This window comes from Quercus robur, chromosome 3, assembly GCF_932294415.1.
Source record: "Quercus robur chromosome 3, dhQueRobu3.1, whole genome shotgun sequence".
Classification (NCBI taxonomy): Eukaryota; Viridiplantae; Streptophyta; class Magnoliopsida; order Fagales; family Fagaceae; genus Quercus; species Quercus robur.
Genome location: NC_065536.1, coordinates 12536053 through 12560731, shown reverse-complemented (window position 1 = coordinate 12560731; position 24679 = coordinate 12536053). Strand labels below are relative to the sequence as shown.

At 34.9% G+C, this 24679-nt stretch overlaps 2 protein-coding genes across 2 annotated transcripts; both read left to right on the top strand.

Moving 5' to 3' along the window:
• Window positions 1–713: 713 nt before the first annotated feature.
• LOC126719268 (disease resistance protein RUN1-like) lies at window positions 714–5092 on the top strand. Its single transcript, XM_050421841.1, has 6 exons — window positions 714–1212; window positions 1898–2910; window positions 3083–3202; window positions 3494–3860; window positions 4009–4223; window positions 4397–5092. The coding sequence occupies exons 1-6, from the start codon at window positions 714–716 to the stop codon at window positions 5090–5092; spliced, it is 2910 nt and encodes a 969-aa protein (XP_050277798.1).
• Window positions 5093–15095: 10003 nt separating this feature from the next.
• On the top strand, window positions 15096–16345 carry LOC126720040 (uncharacterized). The gene is made up of 2 exons (XM_050422517.1): window positions 15096–15942; window positions 16052–16345. Exon 1 carries the CDS (start codon window positions 15127–15129, stop codon window positions 15940–15942), a length of 816 nt encoding a protein of 271 aa, XP_050278474.1. The 5' UTR covers window positions 15096–15126; the 3' UTR covers window positions 16052–16345.
• Window positions 16346–24679: the final 8334 nt, after the last annotated feature.

Sequence of the window (24679 nt, the reverse complement as noted above, 5' to 3'; positions counted from 1 at the left end):
TCAAATCTGAGTGAGCACTGACTAAAGATAGCTACTTTTTCAGAAAAAGCAAAAACGTGTAGGTCCCTCTCGCAACTTAACATTTATATTTTTGATGAATCCGTTTCTTGAATGCTTTAGACCGTTTATCAATCATCAATTTAAAAAATATATGTATGTATAAATAAAATTTTATAAAAAGAATTAGCTATTTTTCTATAAAATTATTTTTTAAAATATTTATTAACAAATATTTTAAAAACATCTCTTAATAAAATATTTTTTGATAAATTTGTTGTTAAATTGAATAATATTTAGGAATAACGATATCTACTTATATTGTATATTTTAAAAAGAATAGAAGATGAAAAAAAAATTTCCCCTACGGGTAAATGCATGCTCACAGTTTGATTAAGTACTTACATGGTTACATGAAGTACTAGGCCAAAAAAAAAAAAAAAAAATACTAACATGAACAAAAAAAGTTTTCTTCTTTCCTCTGGATTTCGGTTTCCCCTCTTTTAACTTGATGATGGTCTTAGGACTATATTAGAGTCTCCTCTTGGTTGCATTCAGTCACCCTCTTCCTAATTCCTTTTTCACTTCAATTATATTTACAAACCCTTCCACAGCTCTCCTTCTCCTCCCCTCAGATCTTCTCATCCGTCTATTCGTAAATCCCAGCTCTCCTTCTCCTTCCTACAGATCTTCTCATCTTTCTACCTTAAATCCCAATGGCCTCATCTTCCTCTTTCACCCACCAACCCAAAAACTTGGATGTCTTCTTGAGTTTTAGAGGTGAAAATACCCATCATGGTTTTATAAGCCATTTGTACACGGCTTTGTGTCAGAGAGGTATTTACACATTCATCGATAATGATCTACCCAGAGGAGAAGAAATTTTTGTAGAACTTCTCAAAACCATTGAGAACTCAGCCTCGTCAATAATTGTATTTTCTGAAAACCATACTTCCTCCCCTTGGTGTTTGGATGAACTTGCTAAGATTGTTGAGTTTAGAAAAAATAAGCAATTAGTGAAACCGGTTTTTTACAAGGTGGATCCATCAGAAGTTGGTGAACAAGAAGGAAAGTTTGGGGAAGCATTAACTTTGCATGAAGAAAAATTTAATGATAAAAAGAAGATACAAAGGTGGAGGGAAGCTCTATGTGAAGCAGCCGTTCTCTCTGGTTGGGACTACTCCAAAAATCTGTATTTACTTAGTGATTTCTCTTGTCAGTTGTTCTTAAGGAGTTTTATTTTTTTTTTATATGCAAGTTCTTAAAAAATTTTAATTGTTTTTGTGATCACCATTAAAGTTTACAGTGTGTAATTCTGTGATATGCATGTTACAATTAAAAATAATCATAAATACATGATTCAAATTTTAATTTTAATTTTAATTTTTTTGAAAAGAAGTTTGAATTATAAGTAGTTTTAATTTACACATTTTTTTAACTATACATTTTTAAAATTTGTAATGGTTTTTATTTTATTTTTTATACATATATATATATACACACACACATATGATTTATAATTTAATTGCACCTAATAATTCACTTGCCACAAAAATTAAAAAATTAGATAGAATACATGCCACAAAATTAAACTCCTATTAAAATTCAATATAGACTCTTTGATTTTTACACCTAATAATTTACTTGACAAACAAATTTAAAATTTAGATGAGATAGTGCAAAGTTATACTTTATTTTAATTAGTTTTCTATCGGTTTTGGATATATACTTCAATTATGATTTTAGCTTACTTATTTAGCTTACGCTCTAATTTCATTTACATGTGTTAAATGGTTTGTGAATGGCAGCCGCGATGAATCTGAACTTGTCCAAAACATTGTTGAAGATATCTCAAAGTCTATATTCAATCAGATGCCATAATCTGTTGCTGAATATCCAGTTGAAATAAATTCTCGCGTAGAGGATGTTTTAAAATCTTCAAATATTGAATCAAATGATGATATTAGCATAGTAGGGATTTATGGCTTTGGGGGAGTAGGCAAAACTACAATTGCAAAAGCTATTTATAATAGAATTTCATATCATTTTGAAGTGAAATTTTTTCTAGAGAATGTTAGAGAGCAGGCAATAACAAAAGGCATAATCCACTTACAAGAGACATTTATTTCTGAGGTCTTAGGTGATAGGAGTTTGAAGGTGCATAATGAATGTGGAGGAACCAACATGATAAATAAAATTCTTTGCCAAAAGAGGATTCTTATCATTCTTGATGATGTGGATAATTTGGACCAGATAAAAAAATTGCTTGGAAAATATGATTGCTTCGCTTCTGGAAGTAGAATAATTATGACAACAAAAGGAAAAAGCTTGATAGATACTTTTGGAAATGGTGTCTCAACCTATCAAGTTAAGGAATTAGATGAAAATGAATCTATTGAACTCTTTAGCAAGCATGCCTTTCAAAGCAACAAACCAAATGAGGATTGTTCGAAACTTGTGAACGAAGTTATAGACTATGCTAAAGGCCTTCCACTAGCTCTAGTAGTAATGGGTGCTGATTTGTATGGAAGAAATAAACTTCAATGGGAAAGTACCTTAAATAAGTATGAAAGAATGCCTAGTAGAGATATTCAAAAAATACTGCAAATAAGTTATGATGGATTAGACGAAACCGAAAAACATATTTTCCTTGATATTGCATGTTTCTTCAAGGGATACGATTATGATGAGGTTGTAGATATACTAGGCACTTGCGATTTATACCCTGAATCTGGTATTCAAAAACTTATTGAGAAGTGTCTTTTGACTAATGAAGGGAATACATTGCGGATGCATGACTTGCTACAAAAAATGGGTAGGGAAATTGTTCGACAAGAATCACAAGGAAACCCCGGACAACATAGCAGACTATGGAATTATGCGGAGGCTCTTGATGTACTAATTGAAGACATGGTAAAATTGTTTTGATTCATTTTCTCCATTTTTCTCACATGAAAGTCGTAATCACATTTTTTTATACCTTTTAATGTGTAAGAAAATTCAAAATTCTTAATGTGGTTTTTGTCTAAAATTTAATAAGTGTTATTTCTTTTCTGGTGATTTACTTACCCCTTTGTTCAATTAGGGATCGGATAAAATTCGAGGCATAATGGTACAATCACCTGAATCAAAATCAACAACGGTGCAATTAGAGGCACAAATATTTCGTAAGATGAAAAATCTGAGATTCCTAATAATTCATAATGTACATTTTCATGGAGGCCTTGAATATCTTCCCAATGAATTAAGATTGCTTGATTGGGATACATATCCTTTTTCTTCATTGCCATCCAATTTTTGTCCTAAAAAACTATTTGTGCTCAGAATGCCTCGTAACTGAATAGTGGAGCCATTAATGCAGGTATGGTCATTAGTATTTATTTGTAAATTATTATATATTTTTAAAGTTTTTATTTCTAATTTTTAATTTTTTAATAAATACTTCTTTAAAGATTAAAACATATTCTAAGTTTCAATTTTTTTTTTTCTTCAACAGATTCGTGCATTTGAATTCGTGACACATGTGGGCTTCAGTGGTTGTCCATTGATTAGGAAAATACCTGACTTATCAATGTGTCCAAACATAAAGAAATTGGATCTTAGTGGGTGTAACAATTTAGTTGAGATTGCAAACTCTGTGGGGCGTCTTGATAAGCTTGATGTGGGGGATAGCTTTGGGCTTTGCTTTAGCCTTCAAACTACTCCGAGCAGTTTCTTGATGAAGAGCTACACCGCCTACTCGGGCTACTTTAAATACTTTGGTACTGTCCTGCCGAAATTTCAACGTCTGTCATTTGGAAATTTGATTGGGCTTAAGGAGTTGCGTATTGGAACGATTTTAGACCTGTTAAGTCATCTTCCAGGTAGCATCTATAATTTACAACATATAGAGACACTCTCTCTTTGGGGCAATTTGATATTTGCAAAGGACGTGGAGATTGATAGACAGCCACTGTGCAATTCTCTGGGAGGCTTTTTCCAAATATGTTTTTCCAAACTTGAAATACCTAGGTCTTAATTACCTTGATAATCAATCAGAAATAGATTTTATTTTGAATTATTGTTGCCCCGTCACATTGGAAAAACTAGACATCTCCGGTAGCAAAGTTGTTACCCTCCCAAAAAGCATAAGCAGATGTGAGAGATTACATTCGCTTCATATTCTAATTCACGATGATGAGTTTCAAGAAATTCCTAGGCTTCCACGAAGTTTAAGATATTCAGAGGTATTAATTCGGCCTCTTTGTCATCGTTCCATCAACAAAAATAAAAAATCAATCTTTCATCGGGTATCTCTCTTAAACTTAAACTAATTTAGAAACAGTTTTTGTTACCTTCCAAATACTACAGGACTTGATTTGCGAAGATGTAATTTGATGAATTCGTTACTTGCATGCAGTTTCGAGAATTGATAGGAGTTCCACCAAATCTACCACCATGTTTAGGTGTGACAAGCACAGTATCCCGTGCTTTCCCATTTAGCAACTATGTCAAGAATGAGATTCCAAATTTTTTCAACCATCAAAAGAATGGAAATTTAATATCATTCTTAATTGGTCCGGAATTTCCAACAATTGCTCTCTGTGTTCATTTTGAACAATCTGATTGGAATTTTTATTATCATACTATCATTTCCATCAATGGTAGTAAACGAACGACCGAAAACAGCATGATTGATGAATTTGAAGATGAGGAGCGCATGTGTTTTTCTTGTAGCTCATTGCAGGAACTATTTGAGGGCTTCAATCTTGGTGATCAGAATCTTGTTGAGATCTTCTGTGAAACCTCTCCCGATAATCCATCCAATTATTGTCCTAATATTAAATGGATAGGAGTCCATGTACAATGCATTTGTCCTCAGCCTCAAAAATCCAGTATCTTTCATGACAACTATTGTATCCAAACCCGAGGCCGTCGAATTTCAAAGAGAAATGTGCATCAACGGCTTAGACCATCTCTTTTCAAAGGTCCAAATTTTATCCTGCGTAGACTGTACAATACCCAGTACCGTAGTACCCTGTGGCCAACCCCAAGTACTTCTCTTCAACCATTACTAAAAGCAAGAAAAATCAGCAACAAAAAAGATCCCTGGTAGCAAGGTGCTGCAAATGTTTGTGTAGAGCTCAAACCTGTTGTCGGTGTCCTAAGGAGGTGGGCTCCACATATTCAGCAGGACCAGTTTCAGTGCATTCGAGCAATTTGGAAAGTCAGATTATCTCAAGTGCTATGAATGGTGGCGGGTCATCCTCGGTTTCTAATTCAAGGCTTTCAATGGATGTGAATATGGGTCTGACTTGGGCTTGGAATTTGACTCAACCACTGGTGATCAGTATCCACAGTCAAAGAAAAGGAGAACCTCTTGATCAAATTTTGAAGAAACAAGGCAAGGTACTATTATTACACTGAAACTGTTTTCCTTTGTATGTCTTTGTTCGATATCTTTTGCGGTTGTTATTACATTGAAATATTTAGAACATACCTCACTGGTTATAATTTCTTTGATTGCTTAACCTTCATTAAGGTGCAACAATTCTGTTTTTGGTATGATTTGGGTTTGTTTTCTTCAATATGGTCAATAGCTTGCAGTCAATGTATGTGGAGCACAGGAGCTCTTAACTATAAGGCCGTCTCCTTTTATTTTTCCTCTCTACCCGAAAAGTAGGAAAGAAAAAAAAAAATAATTCGGGAATTTGATTTAATTATTTAAAAACTTACAGGTTGGCACACCCTAGAGGACCATTGATGATGAACAAGGCAGCAGCAGTGGTGAAATTTATAGAAAATGTTAATGATTGACACTCCCTGGAGGATCATTGTGATTAAAAAAAAGAGAAAAAGAAAAAGGTTTTTGTTTAAGATGTTTGCCTTAGAACTCATTGCTAGAACCTTTCTTTGGTGGATATTGGTGATATCATGCTATTCAAGAATTGAATATAGGTGTGTTTTTATATCATGTCATAATTTTGCATTTCTCATTGGCATTGAAATGTTGATATTAGGATTATGCTTATATTGATCCTGCTGTGGGTAGTGATAAATTTGGTTATGCAATAGTTTTATTTATTTATTTCTTTATTATTATTAAACTAGAAAGCATGCTTAAAACAAACAAGATAGAGTCATGAGCTACCAAACACCCCCCCCACCACCCCCCACCCAATTTCTTATTATGAGTCACGTCAAACATAGATGGACTCTTTTCCCACAAGAGTTTAATATATTTTGAAGAAATATGGCCTTTTAGCATCTCCAAAATCTATATACTAATGGCTAGTCAACTGTTTTTTTTTTTTTTTTTAATGGCTAGTCAACTGTTGTCTTCTTTGCACAAGGATCAGTAATATGTTTATAGTTTATTGTAACCTAAGCCAATTATGACATAACTAGTACCTAATGATAATGCATGTTTTGTAAACTTGTCTTTATTATGGGAAAAATTAACATTTTTAATCCCCCTGCCCAATAACACAAAAAAAGGCAAAAGAAAATTGTTATAGAGAAATGAGTACAAGGAATTTGACTTTGCAAATTCATGATTGATTGAACTGGTCTTGATGTTCTTTTTTCCTTTCTGATTGTTTCTAGAAGTAATTGTAATTTTTTTTTTTAATTTGTTGCTTTATTAACTAGATAAGATCTAAATGCAGTATGACTGATTTAAATTATATTGGTTATGTTTTAGCATGTGGTGATGTGTATTTCAAGAAGTATCATCTGCTTTTAATGAATAAAGCTAATCACCAATTAGGTATTACAATGAATAGCCTTGTCCCAGCAAGTTAAGTGCATTCAAGCAAAGAGAACTTTGAAATGTTTTGATGAATGAATAGTTATCTCCATAATAAGATTATTGGGACCCAACAGATTTATCATTCCCGATAGTGAATGTCTGAGAATGAGCTCGACATCAACAATGGATCATTACCTCATTGATTTGTCATGAAAACAGGTACTTGGAGGGAATAAAGTAGGTCATGGACTCGTTGCCGAAGCTTGGACTGAAATGGTCAAGATGTTCAATGGGACTGAAATGGTTAAATGCTCTCAGGCATAGATACAAACATTTGAAAAGGCAATATAATGACATAAAGGTTTTTCAATAGAGTGGGTTATCTTGGGATGAAATAGGAGAAATGGTAATCACTGAGATTATGTCTAGGATTCTTATACCAAGGTGAATTGTCACTTATCCACTCTTGTATCTTTAGATTATTTTGTTGTTCTATTGTGCTACTTATACTTTATAGAAAAATCCAATTGCATCATGATGCTTGGTCTCATAGAAATTAATCTGTTCCGAGTTGGTTACAAATTGCTGTTATATATGTTGAAGGGATTTCTAATGAAGATGCAAAATTTCTTCATGCAATGCAAATTTCAACAATGAAGACCCCAATTTGATGATTGGTATAATTTCTGTTTCAGAATTGAGAGCTTCCCAAATAATTCAAAGAATATTATTGCCTGCTTATATATTCATATTTCATTGTGTTGTTCCTTACCTTAATATATCAACATTCTTTTAGTTGCATCTGTCATTTTCTGTCATTACTATCCAAAGTCTGATGTCATAGAACTAAAAATTATGCTTATTTCTGCTTGATTAATGGAAATCCAGCTTCTGTTGGAGGGTATAACCAAGTGGTTCAAGATTGGTTGCATGTAATGGTGCCAGTGAGATTTTCTTTTCACAAGCCTATAACAGGCTGCAGCATTTGGTGAGATTTTCCCCATATTTACTCTTTTTTAGAATTCTTCTGAAGGTGTAAAATTTCATATAACTCTCATAAGTTTCAAATTAAGATCTCATGAATAAACATACCATAATAGAACTCTCCCAAATTTCAAATATTTGTTTTTGATATATGGAAATGGCAACACCAATGAAAGGCAAAATTACTAAAGTCACTCATTGGACATTGAGGACCATGAGCTGGGACTGATGATCTCTTTCTCTCTCTCTCTCTCCCTCTCTCTCAACATTACCTATAGATTGAAAGGATTGGTACATTCAATTTATGACTTGATAGATATTTTATGACCATCTGCATAATTATAGATGAAGGCCAAGCAAAAACTACACTAGTATAAGTTAATGTAAAAACTTTGACTAATTAGTGTTGTCATAAGTTTTAATTTCATGATAATGCAATTACTGCATTTAGTTTTCTTGAAAGTGTCGTTTAAAAACTCTGAAATCTCCCCATTTCAAGTAATGTTGGAGATTGATTTTGTAACTATATGAAACAATATAATTGTTCCAATTTTGCTTTGGTGCCTTTTAGAATAAATTCTTGCATGTAATGGGAGTTATTTTGAAGTTGTAGGTGAAGAGGATGACCAATATTTGCTAGTAGTGATTCTCATGGACTGCTATTATATTAACCTTGAGTTAGAGTAATCACACAGAAGGAATAAGATTGGTCCTACATGCAATGCTCAAGGTTTGTCCTGGATGGTTGCATCATGCAGTAAAAGATTTGGCATCATGAGTGGCAAAGATGTACTAGAAGATCAAAATTTAAGCTTAATGAAGATTACTCGGAAATAAAGGATCTCCCCATTTGGAATGGCTTCACTGGTGATGAAATTTACCCAACAGTGACCATTGATGATATCTTTGGATAACTTGTATCAAGGTGCAGTGCTTTCTCATCAATAATGTTGCTAGGATAAAGGATTTTCCTGTTTCATTTCCTCTGATTGTCATTAAAGAGTACCCCACAGCACAGATGTGCACATGCACACTTTTCCTACTTCACATATATTTTTTTCCTTGATGAATGATGTTAACACTATTGTCATGAACTAAATAAAATGTTACTGAGTTACATAGGTTGTTAACACTGTCATCATGAAGTAAATAAAATGTTAGTAGGTAACATAGGTTGTAGAACATAATTCATATTTATCAATGAACATTGAAAAGGACAATTTTTTAGTAGCTCTCATTAAAAAAATGACATTTTGAATGAGTGTCCAAATGGAGGTTTATACAAAGAATGGATCTGATTTGTGCTTGATTTATGGTAATGAAAGTTGGAATGATAGATCAAGTTGTTTGGACGTAAAATTAGGGATCAACAATAATGCCCTTTGAATGGGTATTGATTGTAATTGGGATTATGCAATATCCAGCTTCGGAGTCTCAAAATCTTCTCAAAATGTAAATGCTAAGGCCAGATTGCAAAAAGACCTCTTGGGTTTTGAGTGAATGGCAAAAAGACCCCTTGTACATTAAATTTTATGATATTAATCCTTAAGCAAAAATTAGGGATGTGCAAAACGAAGTTGTATGATTGCATTTGGGCAACTTAAAATGCTTAAGGTGGTGATTATCATTCTATCAAAAGAGAAAAAAAGAAAAAGAAAAGAGGGGCAATTATCATGATTGATATAAGCATGTAATGGTGGGATATGTAGGTGATATGGTAAAATGAGTCTACCAATAAGATTTCTGAGAGGTTAAATTTTGGAGAATGAAAGGTACATAACATAACTAATAATCTTTCACCCAAAAAAAAAAAAAAAGTATAACTAGTAATCCATTTGTGTTTTGTTTTTTTAGATCACAAATTATATTTTTAGTACTTTATAATACTGTAAACAAAAAATTATTTATTTCATATTTTAATGGCAAATTTCCTTGAAAAAAAAAACAATTGAAATAGGCTACCAAAGACATCAGATCCTCAATTATTGTATTTGTTTTTTCAAAATGCTGATTGAATTTTGTATAATAATTTGGTTGGATTGTATTTTGGTTTTATTTTTTGATATCCCTAATTAGTTTTGAAACTTGAATGGGAAATTTAATAAACCCTGAATTGGGTTAAGCGTAAAACTTTGGGAAAAAAAAAGAAGCAAAAACAAAAACACAGGAGCATCAATATATATATATATATATATATTTTTTTTTTTTTTTTTCATTTTTCAAATTCTATTTTTATTGTTCGGAAAATTGGCTCCGTTCCCTTCATTGTAAATTCGTTCATGGGCCACAATGAATACTGAAATTTCTACCGGGTCATATCAACGATTTTATTGGGCCATTTCACATTTAGCCTGTATCCATAGGGAAATTTTCAACCTTTAAGACATCGATCAAAGAGGTATTGTGCAAATCAGATTCGTTCAACCATTCAAATTAGTTAGTTAGGCACGTTTTCAAACAATTTAGAAAACTAACATCTCGAGTTTTTGAAACTCGAGATTCAACTTAAAAACCGAGTCTCATAAACTCGCTTTCCATTAGTTCTGCACTGCTAAGGTGGCAAAATTTGCCACGCGGATCTCGAGTCTTAAAGACTCGAGTTTTGCTTGGCACAAACCGAGTCTATAAGACTCGAGATTTAATTATAAGAATAATAATAATTTCAAGGGATCTCGAGTCTTATAGACTCGAGTTTTTCGTGGCGCAAACCGAGTCTATAAGACTCGAGATTTACTTATCCAAACAATGTAGTTAACTTTGAACAGAACTCGAGTCTATAAGACTCGAGTTCTGGTGGAACTATTTTACAACTCTATTCCGTCCACAGTCAAAAACAGATAACAGTAGTTTTGAAAGGTATTTCCTGAGAATAGATTATTCAGTCCACACTCAGTATCTTCAAACTCTCACCCAAAAACAAAGCATCCTCAACTCTCACCCATACACTTAGCCTCACTAACTCTCACACCTCTCACTCTCACTCACCACATTGCCTCTCTCACTGCTCTTCCCTCTCAAGAATTTCATATTTCAGGTATGGGTTTTTTGATTTGATTGTTATTGTAGTTGGGTATTAGTTGTGTATGGGTTTTGCCACTAAGAGAACTTCCCAATGACTTTATGGGTTTTCCAATGACTCCATGTTTTTTCCTAATATAAGATGTTCTTCTTGTAGTATCTTTTTGTTGTTGATTTCAATTCCATGTTTTTATTGGCTTGCATGTCATTTGAGCTATATATTATTTGTTATATTTTCTTTGATTTATTACTAATTCACCCAACAATAACGTTTAGTACAATTCATACCACCAAATGAGCACTTGTTGTCACCACATCCACCATTACAACCATTACCACTAGAAGCTATTACAACCTCCAATGCTAGAAACTAAAGCAAAAGACTATGGTTGTCTCAATAGAACCTTGGCCTAAGCATGAGCACAATAATGAGAATTAACATTGGCAGCTGAAGTGAGGGTTTCACTAGAAAGAATCTGCTCTTTAAAACCATGTAGATCAGAATCTAAGGCAGACAGTAATGTAGTAATCATATATTCCTCTCAATATCGCTTATGTTGCTTCAAATCATAGCGTGTGTCCAAACTAAATAATTTAAACCATTTAATTTATTTAAGGTAATTGATGTAGGCATTTATTTAAGGTATTTAAGGTAATTGATGTAGTTAGCACTTTAGCCACAATCTTATAGACGCCACCAATAAGGCTGATCGGCCTATAATCTTTAGCATCTGAAGCCCCGATATTTTTTGGAATAAAAGAAACTTCAACAATCAGGCATCCCTCTTCCTCCATTCATTTAGCACCAATAAATGTTTCTTCCATACTGTCACATCTCCAAAAGTCTCCTTACTCCTATTTCTCATATTGTCTTCCAAGGAGTTGAGTTTCGAAGCCAATATATAACTAAGAGACCCATGGTAGTGATAACTCCCCCACCAATTTCTCACTTTATCCACAAAGCCCTTAGTTCTTAACCGCATATTTTCAAATGTAAATAAGCCCTTGCCCTTGTTGATATCATTACCATCAAGTAACATGGGAAAACAGTTTGAATATGATCTTTGAAGAAATCTCTGATTCAAATAGTGAAATTGTTCTTCCAAAGCTAGTGAGATCAAACATTTGTCCAACCTGGGCATTGATGGGTGACCATGATCGTTTGACCAAGTTTAAACACCTTCCTCCAATGGTAAGTCCATTAGGCTATGTTCTGAAATAAACTCCAGAAAAATGCCACATCCTTACCATTGTTCTTAAAGCTCATCCTTTTGCTTGGAAAAGGAATTATGTTGAAAGCCTCCCCTATGCACCAACCAACTATATACCCTTGCCCATTCTTCCCAAAGCTGCTATCTATTTGCATCTGCATTAGGATCATACACTCCAAAAAAAGTCCATTCAAAACCATCAACCACATTTTGAAATCAAGAATAAACTGAAAAATCACTTACTGCCTCTTCAAGTTTATCTATGACTCTTGTATCCTACATCAGCATAATTCCACTTGATGCTCCAATCTCTAAATGTATTGTCAGCTGTCTAGCATTTATTATGTGTCTTTGACTAGTCAGGCATTGCTTCTCTTATAAATAAGTAATAATCTGAAGAAAACTGGCTATTTTTGACAGAAAATTAATCTTATTTCTGGGGTTACTGACTCCCTTTTCTGCCTTATAGCCTTTATCTGCTGTTTACAGCAAACACGTCATCTTTGCTGCCTTATTCAGGCTGCATCACTATGGTACAAACTGTGGGTGAAAAGATACAGTCTACCCTCTTGATCAATTTATTGAGAGATGAAACACATCTTTCCACAATTTCCCTAAATTGAATTCTTGGATGTGTCCTTGAGCCTGTGACACAGAAGGGTTCATCTGGCACTTGAGTATTTGTGCTATTCTCTAAAAACAATTGCTTAGGGAACCTTTTTCTAACCTTTTAAGCCTGTAATAGTAACCTAGAGAGGGGCAGTTACAGTCTTCTCTCATCTATAATGATAAAGAAGAAGAAAATTATCCTCATGAAAAAATGAAGATAAACCAAGCCTTCCAATGTAACAGCCCTTGATTATGATAAGTTAGTAACAGGTAATAAAATTATGATTGAGAATCTTAAAAGATCAAAGAAAATGTTACAGCTCCTCATAGAATGTAAAGGGAAAAAAATGCAAGTATTACATGACACTGGAAACTACATCCATGTGGCTGTGTTTGTGTTACAATGATATATCTTTTGCAATTATTTAGTCCCCCATTATGTTTTGCAATTTTGTATGTGTTAAAAAAAATTGCGTTTGCAATTATCTTTTGCTTTACATGTGTTTACCTCTCATACCATGTTGCTGTAATTAGCCTCTTGTATATAGGAAGGATAGATGGATTTGTTAACTAACATAGTAACTTGACTGTAACAGGTTCACAATGCCTGAAATTGATATAATCATATACCACGGTGGTTCGTTGAAGAATGCCAATGCGAACAAGGGATTGCCATTTGAAGGGCCGGGTATAAAGACCTATTATACCCAAATTGATGGTAGGTTGAAGACCCTTGATCAATTGAAGATGATGGTTATGGAAGAGTTGTGTGAGAACCCTGCTGTGCACAACATACACATTACTTATCGCATGCCAAATGAAATCCTGAAGCACCGGATTAATTACAAGTACATGGCGATAGAATCAGACAAACATGTGAAGATCATGTTTGACAAGTTGGAGAGAATACCTGAAGTAACTAACATTGAGTTGTACATACAGTTGGAGCCACGTGCAGAAGTTGGTATTGAGGAAATCCAACAAACACAAACAAGTTTACAAGTTACAGTTCCAGATGCTCAATACCAGTATTTTACACATGTAGAGCATGCTGATGTTCATGCCGATGAAGATGTTCATGCCGATGATGATGATGATGATCATGAGGATGAGGATGAGGATGAGAATGATGATGATTATGATGATGAGGACGAGGATCAGGATGATGATGATGACTATGTTGATGAAAATATTGCCATTAATGGTGAAGATTTTGGCGATAGAGATGAGATTGAAGACAGGATTGAACAAGGGGACTTTAGGGACTTTGAGAGGGACATTGATGACGATGAGACACTGGACGGTAGTCAACCTGATGCATACAATGTTCTTAGTGTCCAAAACATTACGGACACAATCCCTGTGTACTCACCACCTGCCTTGTCATTTTATGAAAATACTTGGGAAAATTTTGTTGATCCTTCACATATTGAGACACCATTTGTGTCTAGTTGGATTGAGGGGATGAATTTGTGCAAAGGCTTGACTTTTGCCAATAAAATGGAGGTGCAACGCGTATTAACAAAGTGTGCCCTCAAGGAAAACAAACATTTTTTGATCAGTAGGTCAACCACGACAAAACTTTGTGCGAAATGCGTTGATGAGTCATGCACGTGGTATGTCTGCGTAGTCAAGAAGCCCAAGTTCCACAATCTATGGATAGTCACCGTGTACAAGGGTCCTCACACGTGTATACGGACTGGGGTGCGAAATGATGGTAGAATGATGAGTTGTAAATTTATTGCAGATGACATCCTTAAGAAGTTATGTGAGGATCACACTACCCCAATTAAGCATCTCAGATCTATGATAGAGTCGAAATATGAGGGACAAAAGCCTTCTTACTACAAGGTGTGGGATGCGAAACAAAAGGCGATTGAGAAGATGTTTGGGAATTGGGAAGAGTCTTATCAAAGGTTGCAAAAGTTGCTAATGGCATATATTGATCAGGATCCGACTACCCAGGTGTTCTATCGTACCACATCCACCTGTGAAGATGACACAGTATTTTTGAATTATGTGTTTTGGTCTTTCGGTCCAAGCATTGATGGATTCAAATATTGCAAGCCGGTTATCAGTATTGATGGGACTCATCTGTATGGTAAATATCAGGGAAAGTTGTTGGTTGCAATGGCAACCGACGCTAACAACAAGGTATTCCCTCTTGCCTTTGCTATTGTGGATTCTGAGTCAGGGTCTAGTTGGAGGTGGTTTTTACAATGTCTCAGAGATGCGATTGGCCGCGTGATACCTAACGAAGGCATTTGCATAATTTCTGACCGACATCTCGGTATCAAAAACGCCATTGCAAACTGGCCTAGAAGGGATGATGGAAGAGCACTGGTATTTCATAGATATTGCCTTCGACATGTTGCTAGCAACTTTAACACACATTTTCAGAACTCGACTCTGAAGTCAGCGGCGTTGAAAGCTGGATATGCTAGTCAGGCAGTGAAATTTACCTCCATAATGGAGACCATTAAGCAGGCGGAAATTGAGGCCATTAGAAATAAGAAGATGTTGATGGGGAAGGATGGCAAGGAAAAGAATCAAGATTATCTTCCATACACATACCTAATGGGCGAGTCAGTGGATATGTGGACCCAGTCACATGATGGTGGGAGACGTTTTGGGGCAATGACAACCAATATATCAGAGTGCTTCAATGGTGTATTGAAAGGTGCACGGGGCCTTCCTATTGCCGCGTTGGTTGAGTTCACTTGGAACAAACTTGTCAGTTATTTCCACGACCGTCGCAAAGAATACCTTTTTGAGTTCTCAGAGGGTAAGAAATGGAGTAAATATGCCTTCTCCAAGTGGGATGAGAATAAGAGCAAATCTGAGAAACATTATCTCAAGCCATTTAGCAATGAAGAGCTGATATTTCAAATAGTTACCCAAATCAACACGTGTAGTGCAGGAGGGGGAAACCACAGTTATGAAGTTCGGTTACAGGAAAGAACATGCAGTTGTGGGAAATGGCAAAACATAGGGATCCCGTGTTCACATGCAATCAGAGTATGTGACTATTTAAATATTGATTCGACCACATTTATTCACCCGTGTTATGGTTTGAACAATGCCATTAACACTTATGAGCATGCATTTGTGGTTCCTAAGTCGATGGCTTTGTGGAGGGATCCCATAGGGCCAAAGTGGTTGCCTAATCCAGCATTGTTGCGGGCCAAAGGTCGACCAGTGAAGTCGAGAATAAGGAATGAGATGGATGGAGTGAGGAATAAGGTTCGAGAACCGGGATGGCGGAGGGAGGATGCAGATTTGATAGAGAGTCAGTCCAAGCAGACATGTGGACTGTGTCATGCTTCCGGGCATAACCGCAGAAAATGTCCGCAGTCCCGTGGCGCTTCCACAAGCGGTCATGTTCCACACTAGGTAGGTAGATGGCAAATACTTATACATCGGTTAAATATTTGTTGTTCATTCTATGTTGACCTAATGTTTACTATCTTTTCCCCTAATGTGATTACTCTACGTTTTTCAGGCATGCTTCCAAGGACGATGTTTTTGTTGTGTGGACAGCCGATGTTAGGAAAAGTGACTACGTTGTATTGGGTCTATGTGAACTTTTTGGTTTTTGTTGAATGTACTTGTAAATCTCTATTGAATGTATGCCTATGAAGATTGTGATTTCAATAGTATGGTTAGAACTGCAAATTAAGCGTGGTTGGGCATGTTTAGGATGTTGATATTGAGAATGCCTTTTCTTGCGATGTAACTGCATTTTGCATTGTAAAACCATGTTTATACAGAGAGCGTAGAAGTTTCAGTAGTTTCGTTTGATGTAATGTACGTGTATTTACATTCTTAGCTTCTTTGCCTCTAAATGAGGGTTTATGGATTATATTCGTAGTTTGTTTATCTTTGCTTCTCACCTGGTGCTTGCACACGTTTCAGTTTCTGGTTTGTCTGCATAACCAGGAAAAATGAAAGAAAAAATTCCCCAGTGAATGATTCCTGGAATGAGCAGAGGAAAACAGAGCAAAACAAAAAAAAAAAAAAATTTCCATAGAACTCGAGTCTATGAAACTCGAGTTCTACTGGAAAAAACAGAGGAAAACAGAGCAAGCCTCTTGGACCTCTCTGAGTAAACAGAGCAAAACCAGGAGAAAAAATTTCCTACTGGAACTCGAGTCTATAAAACTCGAGTTCCACTGGGAAAAACAGAGGAAAACAGAGCAAGCCTCTTGGACCTCTCTGAGTAAACAGAGCAAAACGTAGAAAAAAATTTTTCCAGTGAAACTCGAGTTCCACTGGAAAAAACAGAGCATCCTATTGGGCCTCTCTGAGTAAACAGAGCAAAACCAAGGGAAAAATTTTTTCCAGTGGAACTCGAGTCTATGAAACTCGAGTTCCACTGGAAAAAACAGAGCACCCTATTGGGCCTCTCTGAGTAAACAGAGCAAAACCAAGGGGGAAAAAAAAAATTTCCAGTGGAACTCGAGTCTATGAAACTCGAGTTCCAGATGGTTCGCGAGTTTTATAGACTCGAGTTCCACTGGAATTTTTTTTCCTCCGTTTTGCTCTGTTTAGTCAGAGAGGCACCAGTGGAACTCGAGTTTCATAGACTCGAGTTCCACTGGAAATTTAAATTTGTTTATTTTATGTATTTAAAAATTTTAAAGGTCACAATTGTTGTTCTTCTCTACAAATGAGCTTTTTATAACTGTTTAAGGGAAAAACTTCTGAATAAACTATTAAATATGAGTAACCTATAGATGCATTGCATTGAATAAACTATTCCACTCCATAACACCAAATGAGTGCTTTTCACAATATAGTGAAATGATCTTAACTCCAAATAACCAAATAGAGACACAAGGTTTTGATCCAAAAAATGTATCAACTACATAGTTCTCTCTATACAAAACATAAAATTCCTGCCAATCAAGGCTTAAATATCCACATCTCAATACATTGTTCGCTCTATACAAAATTTGCAATCACACTAAGAAATGGCACGGAAAAGAAAGTTATCCACCCTTTTAACTTCCAACTGTCAGGCATTGGGGATGGCTTTACTCGGTCCTTTGAAATCGTCATGATGGTACCTAATACAAATCACAAACAGAATAATTTTATCACATTTCCCATATAATGCAAAAAACAAAAATCTATCATTCATTATGTATGTCTTTATCAAATGTAAATCCAACTTACATTATTTATGTCTTTATCAATTTTTCCCTGGTCGATGCATGTTTTGGCGCTCATGCATACGGTGCTGAAGCAAATGCATCTTCTGCATCGAATGTTGACGAGCTTCATCAAGAAATCTCAGTTCGTTCAGCAGTAGTCATAATTCCATTGATTATTGTGTGGACACACACACATATTCGTTGGAGTATTTTCTAGAAAATACATAGAGGAGGTACAAGAGAAGAAGATGTTGCTGGAAAAGCTACAAGTCAGAATGAATGAAGCAGAAGCAAAGGCCAACAAGCTTAAAGTGTCATTGGAGAATCTATGCGGTATACTAACAAGGTTTTTACATTTCATATTTTGTTTTTATTATAAATAATTCCAATCATTGAAGACATTTTTCTTCCATAAGGGTATGTTAGAGCGCAATCAGACGATGGGAAATATATCGTAGGAAAAAGTAGAACATGATCTGATAAAGCTTGAACAAGCCCTGCATGATGAAGAAGCGGTCTGCCTTCTTTTCCTGGACTCTTCACCTTCCAATGCTTCCAGAGGTTTGATATAACAGTGATATCTGTGCCTACAAATAACGCAATCATTCTAATCAAAACCCAATGCAATTGAAATTTTGAATATGTATGTCATAATAGTTTTTTTTTTAAAAACATTGAATCTAATACTTACCTAAAACGACTATGTTTCTCAATGAAGGAATACAACTGGCTGCAACGTCGTAGTACTAAGTGCACAAAACTTAGTTATATTTGTGGGGTTTTTCAGTGGTTAAGGTTGAACCCACAACCTCTTTTGGTGAAAGGCACTTGTCATTGCAACAAGGCTTGACCACTAGTGCAACTGCTAATTCAGACCACTAGAGCAAGGCTTGATTCAAGGCACGATTTATATGTGCAACTGCTAATTCTCACTCTTAACATTTTCAAAACGCATTATTAAAAGAAATTAATTTTAAAAGCCAATCAACCATACCTTAACCCTTTTCAAAAGATCTTTTGCATTATTGTCATGCTTGAACTGTTCTCTTACACGCTACAAATAGACAGAACAAAGATGGTAGAGCACAGAGTTAAGGAATTTAGGTGTTGATTTCAGTATCATTATGCTATGCGCAACTAATAAAGAAAACAGTATGTAGCCCCCTATATGGCAATTTGATACCCCTATACATGCACCCTACCTCGTCATCTTCCATAAAAGTTGAAGATAGTGGATCACTTTTCGACATCTTCTCCTGACCTTGTTGTAAACTGGGTAACATGTTTGTAAATTACGAGTAAGCAAAACAAATAAAGACCACACATAAGCACATTGCATGCGTGGGTAGAACATTTGTGCTGCAGTGAACTCGTCCTCATCACTTCGACCCATAATGTGACGACACCTGCAGCAAAATATAATAGAAGTAAAAATAACGACTACATCACCAGCATATTAAAGTAATAATAATAATAATCATCATACCATAATTCACGTTTTTATCCTTGAAACCGTATTCCTTTGTGCTATATCCATCACAAGAGGCTAGTACTCATGAGCTTGATTCGGTTTATCGTTCCACGACCGCAGAAACTCCACCTTCCCTCCATCAGTATCCATCCCAACGGCCTTCCAAATCTGAATGAGGTAGCGCCCAACAACATCAATTTTCCTCAACTGACCTCCCATCTTATTGGTTAGCTGGGCAAACCAATCTACAATCCATATTTTCACTCTACACCCAGCAGATCTCAACTTGTTCACATTTATTTATAATAAAAACAAAATATAGTTCGTAAAAACCTTGTTAGTATACCACATAGATTCTCCAATGACACTTTAAGCTTGTTGGCCTTTGCTTCTGCTTCATTCATTTTGACTTGTAGCTTTTCCAGCAACATCTTCTTCTCTTGTACATCCTCTTTGGATTTTCTTGAAAATACTCCAAGGAATATGTGTGTGTGTCCACACAATAATCAATGGAATTATGACTACTGCTGAACGAACTGAGATTTCTTGATGAAGCTCGTCAACATTCGATGCAGAAGATGCATTTGCTTCAGCACCGTATGCATGAGCGCCAGAACATGCATCGACCAGGAAAACAATCATAAAATTTAAAGGACCTTCATAGTCCAGCCCATAACAGACCTACAGACTCTAGCCCATAAAGGACCTGCATTTGGGAAGTTAAAGGAATAAAGTTTAAAACAAATTTATGCAATAGGTCTTCCATGCAATAAGAAAAATCAAAATAATTTAGTTATTACATAATAATGCAATAAGTATGGAATAAATTTTAGGATTTCAGATTCTCAATAAAAATGGCCTACTAACCAGCACAGTTTCCCATTATTTACAAGTAAAATAAATAAATAAAATGTTTTAGGATTTTAGAATCCTAAATTATCTTTGTGTTTTACATTTATTTTTTAACATTCGTTATTATGTTCCACGGTTGAGATTCAGGATTTTGGAGTTGTGCAATATTGTTAAGGATAAATTGCTATGTTTAAGGATAACAATATCCAATAGAGTTTTGGTGAAAAATAAATGCATTACTTTTATTGTTTCAGTTAATCAATTGTGATCCTTGAACGTTGCGTTGATAATTTTTTTACAATTTCAAGCAAAAAAAAAAAAAAAAATTTAAAACCCATGTTTAGGTAATTTTATTCCTAAAAGTTTGCCTATTATTTAGAAGCCATTTTGGATATGATTTTATAATTATAACTTTAAACAGAAGAGGAAAAAAAAACATTTTTACCCGGTATTTTTATTCCTAAAATTTTGCCTATTATTTACAAGCAATTTTCTCCATGATTTTACAATTTTATCTTTAAAGGAAAAAAAATTTAAATAAAAAAACCCCCGCGTTTTAGGTTTTTACCCGTAGAAGTTAGTCTATTCTTTAGTAATAATTGTTCCATTTTTATCTACTTCCGGTGTGCCTATTGTGGTGTATTTGGAGGGAGCGTAATTGGCGTACTTTTCAGGATAGGGACAAGTCCGATGACTAGTTGCTCGCTTATTTTAGTGGCTCTCTTATTGATTGGTCTAAGGCTTGGGGACTCACCTCTAGTGATTCTATCCCTATGTTCCGTAGTTATCTTCTCTGTAATTAATATGCTCTTTGTTGTCTCCGTTTGTTTTCTTGTTTCAGTTATCTCATTGTCTCTATTTTTTGTTTGTTTCCAGTCTTATTCTCTGTTCTGCCTTGTGTTTTCATGAGGTACCTTTTAATATATATCTTTCTTACTTATCAAAAAAAAACAAAATTTCTTCCATTTTTCTCAATCTGTGGCAATTTATTTTTTACTTTTTATTTTTTTTTTACAAATCTATTAGTAATATGTATATAATGGTCAATCACTCTCCTTTGCCTATATATTGTATGCTTCGAAATAGAGGTCACTGCAATATAATTAATTGATACGTGATACTTATCCAAATTGCACAATTTGTATTTCTTGTATAGAAGATCATACTCATCCAAATTCCACAGTTGTTGTCTCATAATATTGTAATAAAAAAAGTCACAGTAATAACCCAATAAAAAAGATCTCGAAAAGCAATGACTAAGCTTTAACCTACAATAAAAACAGGAAGTAGTTGATTTGGAGGGAACAGTACACCTTCGCCCAGGCTCTTCCTGACCAAATTCTTCGCGAAATTCCCTAAACAACTTGTGTTGAATTCTTTTTTGTTTTCAGACTTGGAACCATCACCCATCATGCCGTAGTCGATGAATTTGACTGCACGACTGGTAACATCGTGCTACAATTCGTCCAGATTGGGTTTCTCCATTCTCTTCTTCTGTGCAAGATAAAACCATTAGCGAAGAAAAGTTACCGACCTTAAAATGTGAAATGCTTAAGAGCATAACTAACATAACTAACACAAACGTAGTAGCACATTCTACAAAATTGCATGATAAGGCTATTACAAGTCCAAAACACGTAAGGTAAGAAAACTTAACAATTGTCTAGAAAGGAAATTTAGAAGCTTTGAGAGGTGTGAAGCGACCACTTTAGATTTGAGATTGGTGTTTTGAGGAACCACAATTGAATGGATGACCAATGACAGCAGCAGGATTATTTTCATTTTCCAACTTATTAGATTTTATTGATCATTGAACCTTTAGAGTTACTTATTGTATACTTCCTGTGTACTTGGGCTACATATGTCTATTTCTTAATAAAACTTATCACTTGAGTTTTCAAAAAGGCTTGTCCTAGGCACTCATGTTTTTTGGTTTCCCTAAAATCGAATATTTTTAAGTTGGTAAAGACCCACCCCTTGTTTCAGTCAGAATGAGTCCCCGTGACCCCAGGACATTGGCTTCTGCCAACAGTGGACTATTAAGGATCGCATCCCATGCATATTCTACATTATAGCCTGCAACTAATTCAACTTCCCTAGATTTCATTGATCTAATTTTAGAACAAATTCATGTATCGTAAACCAATTAGCTTTAGCTCATATATTACCTCCTCCCAGGAAAAACTGGGAGGATGGCATGGCTGTAGGTTCATGACCCACAGGATGCTGTGACTTACAAAAAAAAAAAAAAAAAAAAAAAAAAAAAAAAAAAAAAAACACATTTTAAGAACAGATTGATGTTTCCTATGTTTATATTTAACATGATGCTTGGAAAGACCTTCTCACAACCCTGATTAAAGACAACTTGGGGTTATTCAGCCCAAACATGTACCCCACCACCGGCCAATTCTGTTTTAGGTAAAAGTAAAACTGAAAAATAATATAGCCAGGATTCTAACTTAGCTAGTCTGGAAAATTGTGAACTCTAGCAAGGATGTATAATGTGCATCTATATAGTGTTTAGGAATGAATAAATTTGCAAGAGGAAAAGACATAAATGGGGAAAAGAAATATTTTTGCTCTTGTAACTATTAGTAATGGCTCAAAACAATCAGATATTTGTGCTCTAGTTTCTCAAAAACAAAATAATAAAGATATATAACTCTATATATTCAAATTCATTTGTAGTTAGCAATATAAAAGCTTTTTTTTTTCTTTTTTTTTTATTATTATTGGTGAGTTTACAAATGCACCTAGTAGTGGGTTTGAACCAGCAATCTTACCCTCCACCCTTTCTTATAAGCATTGTAGAATAATTATAAACATTGCTTTCAGTGCACAGTATCAATGCACCTAAGCCAATTCAGCACTTCACTACTTGGTTGACAACCAGCTAGGTGGACCAGAATGCTTAGGTTGACCATTTTATCCCAATGAGTTCCACAACAAAGTTATTGCACTGAAGAAACATTTTGAGACACTAATATTACAAACAAAATAAGATAAAAGGGGAAAAGTTTGAGATAAAAGGAAATCCAGAAACTCTCCATATTGTGGATGAACAGGCTTAGATATGCTCATTATCAGAGCATGAAGAGAAGAGAGTTGAAGAGCTAATGCTACAGCCTAGTAGCAAATGATTAATAACAGACAAAAGGAATCCCATGACATACAGCCTCCTGTGAGGCTCCCTTGTCATAACTGAACAAAATATGAACCATAAATGAGTTTTATAATAGCATGTAAAATGTAATAACAATACATATTAACTATCGATATAATAATTGTTTCCATTATTTGTTACAGATGTTTAGAAAAGCTATTTTTGAACTGGAAGAGGCCCAAATGCTTTTAAAAAATAAAATAAAATGAAGCTGTTATCAAAAAACTCATGAATATATTTATCCACTAGCTAAAACAAGAACTTCACAAACTTTTACATTCAGAAAATTGAGGCACATAAGTGCTAAATGATTGGAGAGAGGTTAGTAGCATTAAGTTATTTAGGTAGTTTTTAAATTTTTTTATTTTTATTTTTTTCTGTAATGAAAGCAAAGCAAAAGGATTAGGTAGCATGAAGTTTTTGTAAGAAAGTTATTGCTTATTCCTGAAAAGAAGATTCTCTTATCTCTTTCTTTTACTTTATACTAGACACTAGACATAACATAGCCAAGAAAAAACTTACCAAAGGATAGTATCATATTTCTTCTCCGGTGGAGTTGGTCTGAACAAAATTTTCTTGTTGGAATGAGACCATGTGAAACAGATTTGTTTCTGTAGAAGAACAGTCCCTAGAAATTTCCATCATCTCTTCATTTGGTGATGCAGCAACACTCTGCTGTGAACCATTTGCACTCCTTGAAACCTCCAATTTTGAAGCCTTTGCATGTGTCTTCCCAGCACGTTCAAATTTGTTGAGATGCCAGTTTGCATCCTCTATTCGATCTGGCACATAAAGAAGATTACATTAAGCACAATCCCTGATTTCAGGTCCATTTCAACCTTGAAAACTTCAATACTTGAGCACACCTTTGTCTCATACTGGTAAAACCATACTTTTAAATGATATGAACAACAATCGTTAAGTTTCAACTAACCCAACCTGAAACAATGTATGTTTGGCTAGGATTTGGCCTAAGGTTTTCAAAAATAAAGTGTTCAAGCTAGGCATTGATTCTAATCAGAGTCAAACACATACATCCAGATCTTAGCCTAAGAGACTCATCAAGCTTGGGAAACAGACATGTCAGATTATCTTTATCTAGGGGCTATAAGGTCAATATATAACCAAAAACCAGAATGTGGGCACTTTATATGCACTTATTTCAATATTGCACATGCCTATAGATTAAAAATATGCTACTAAAGCATTCATTCTGCAGAAGTTTTGACAGCTCTAGGGAAAAATGCTAGAAAGTAATACTAGAGGAATGTAGAATAGCTTGTGTGAATGCACCTGAGTGTAAAGAAGGGGTATTCATGCGGGAGACACAAAATGCAAACAAATCCATCTTCTTGCGTAAGTGGCAGCCAAGAATGCAATTTCTTGATCTTTCTTTAAGGAAAATTCCTATTTGGATAAAAATTTTCATCTCCCTGTGGAGTACTAGAATCACATTTGTTTAGGGCATGTGGCCAGTGGGGTTGAAAG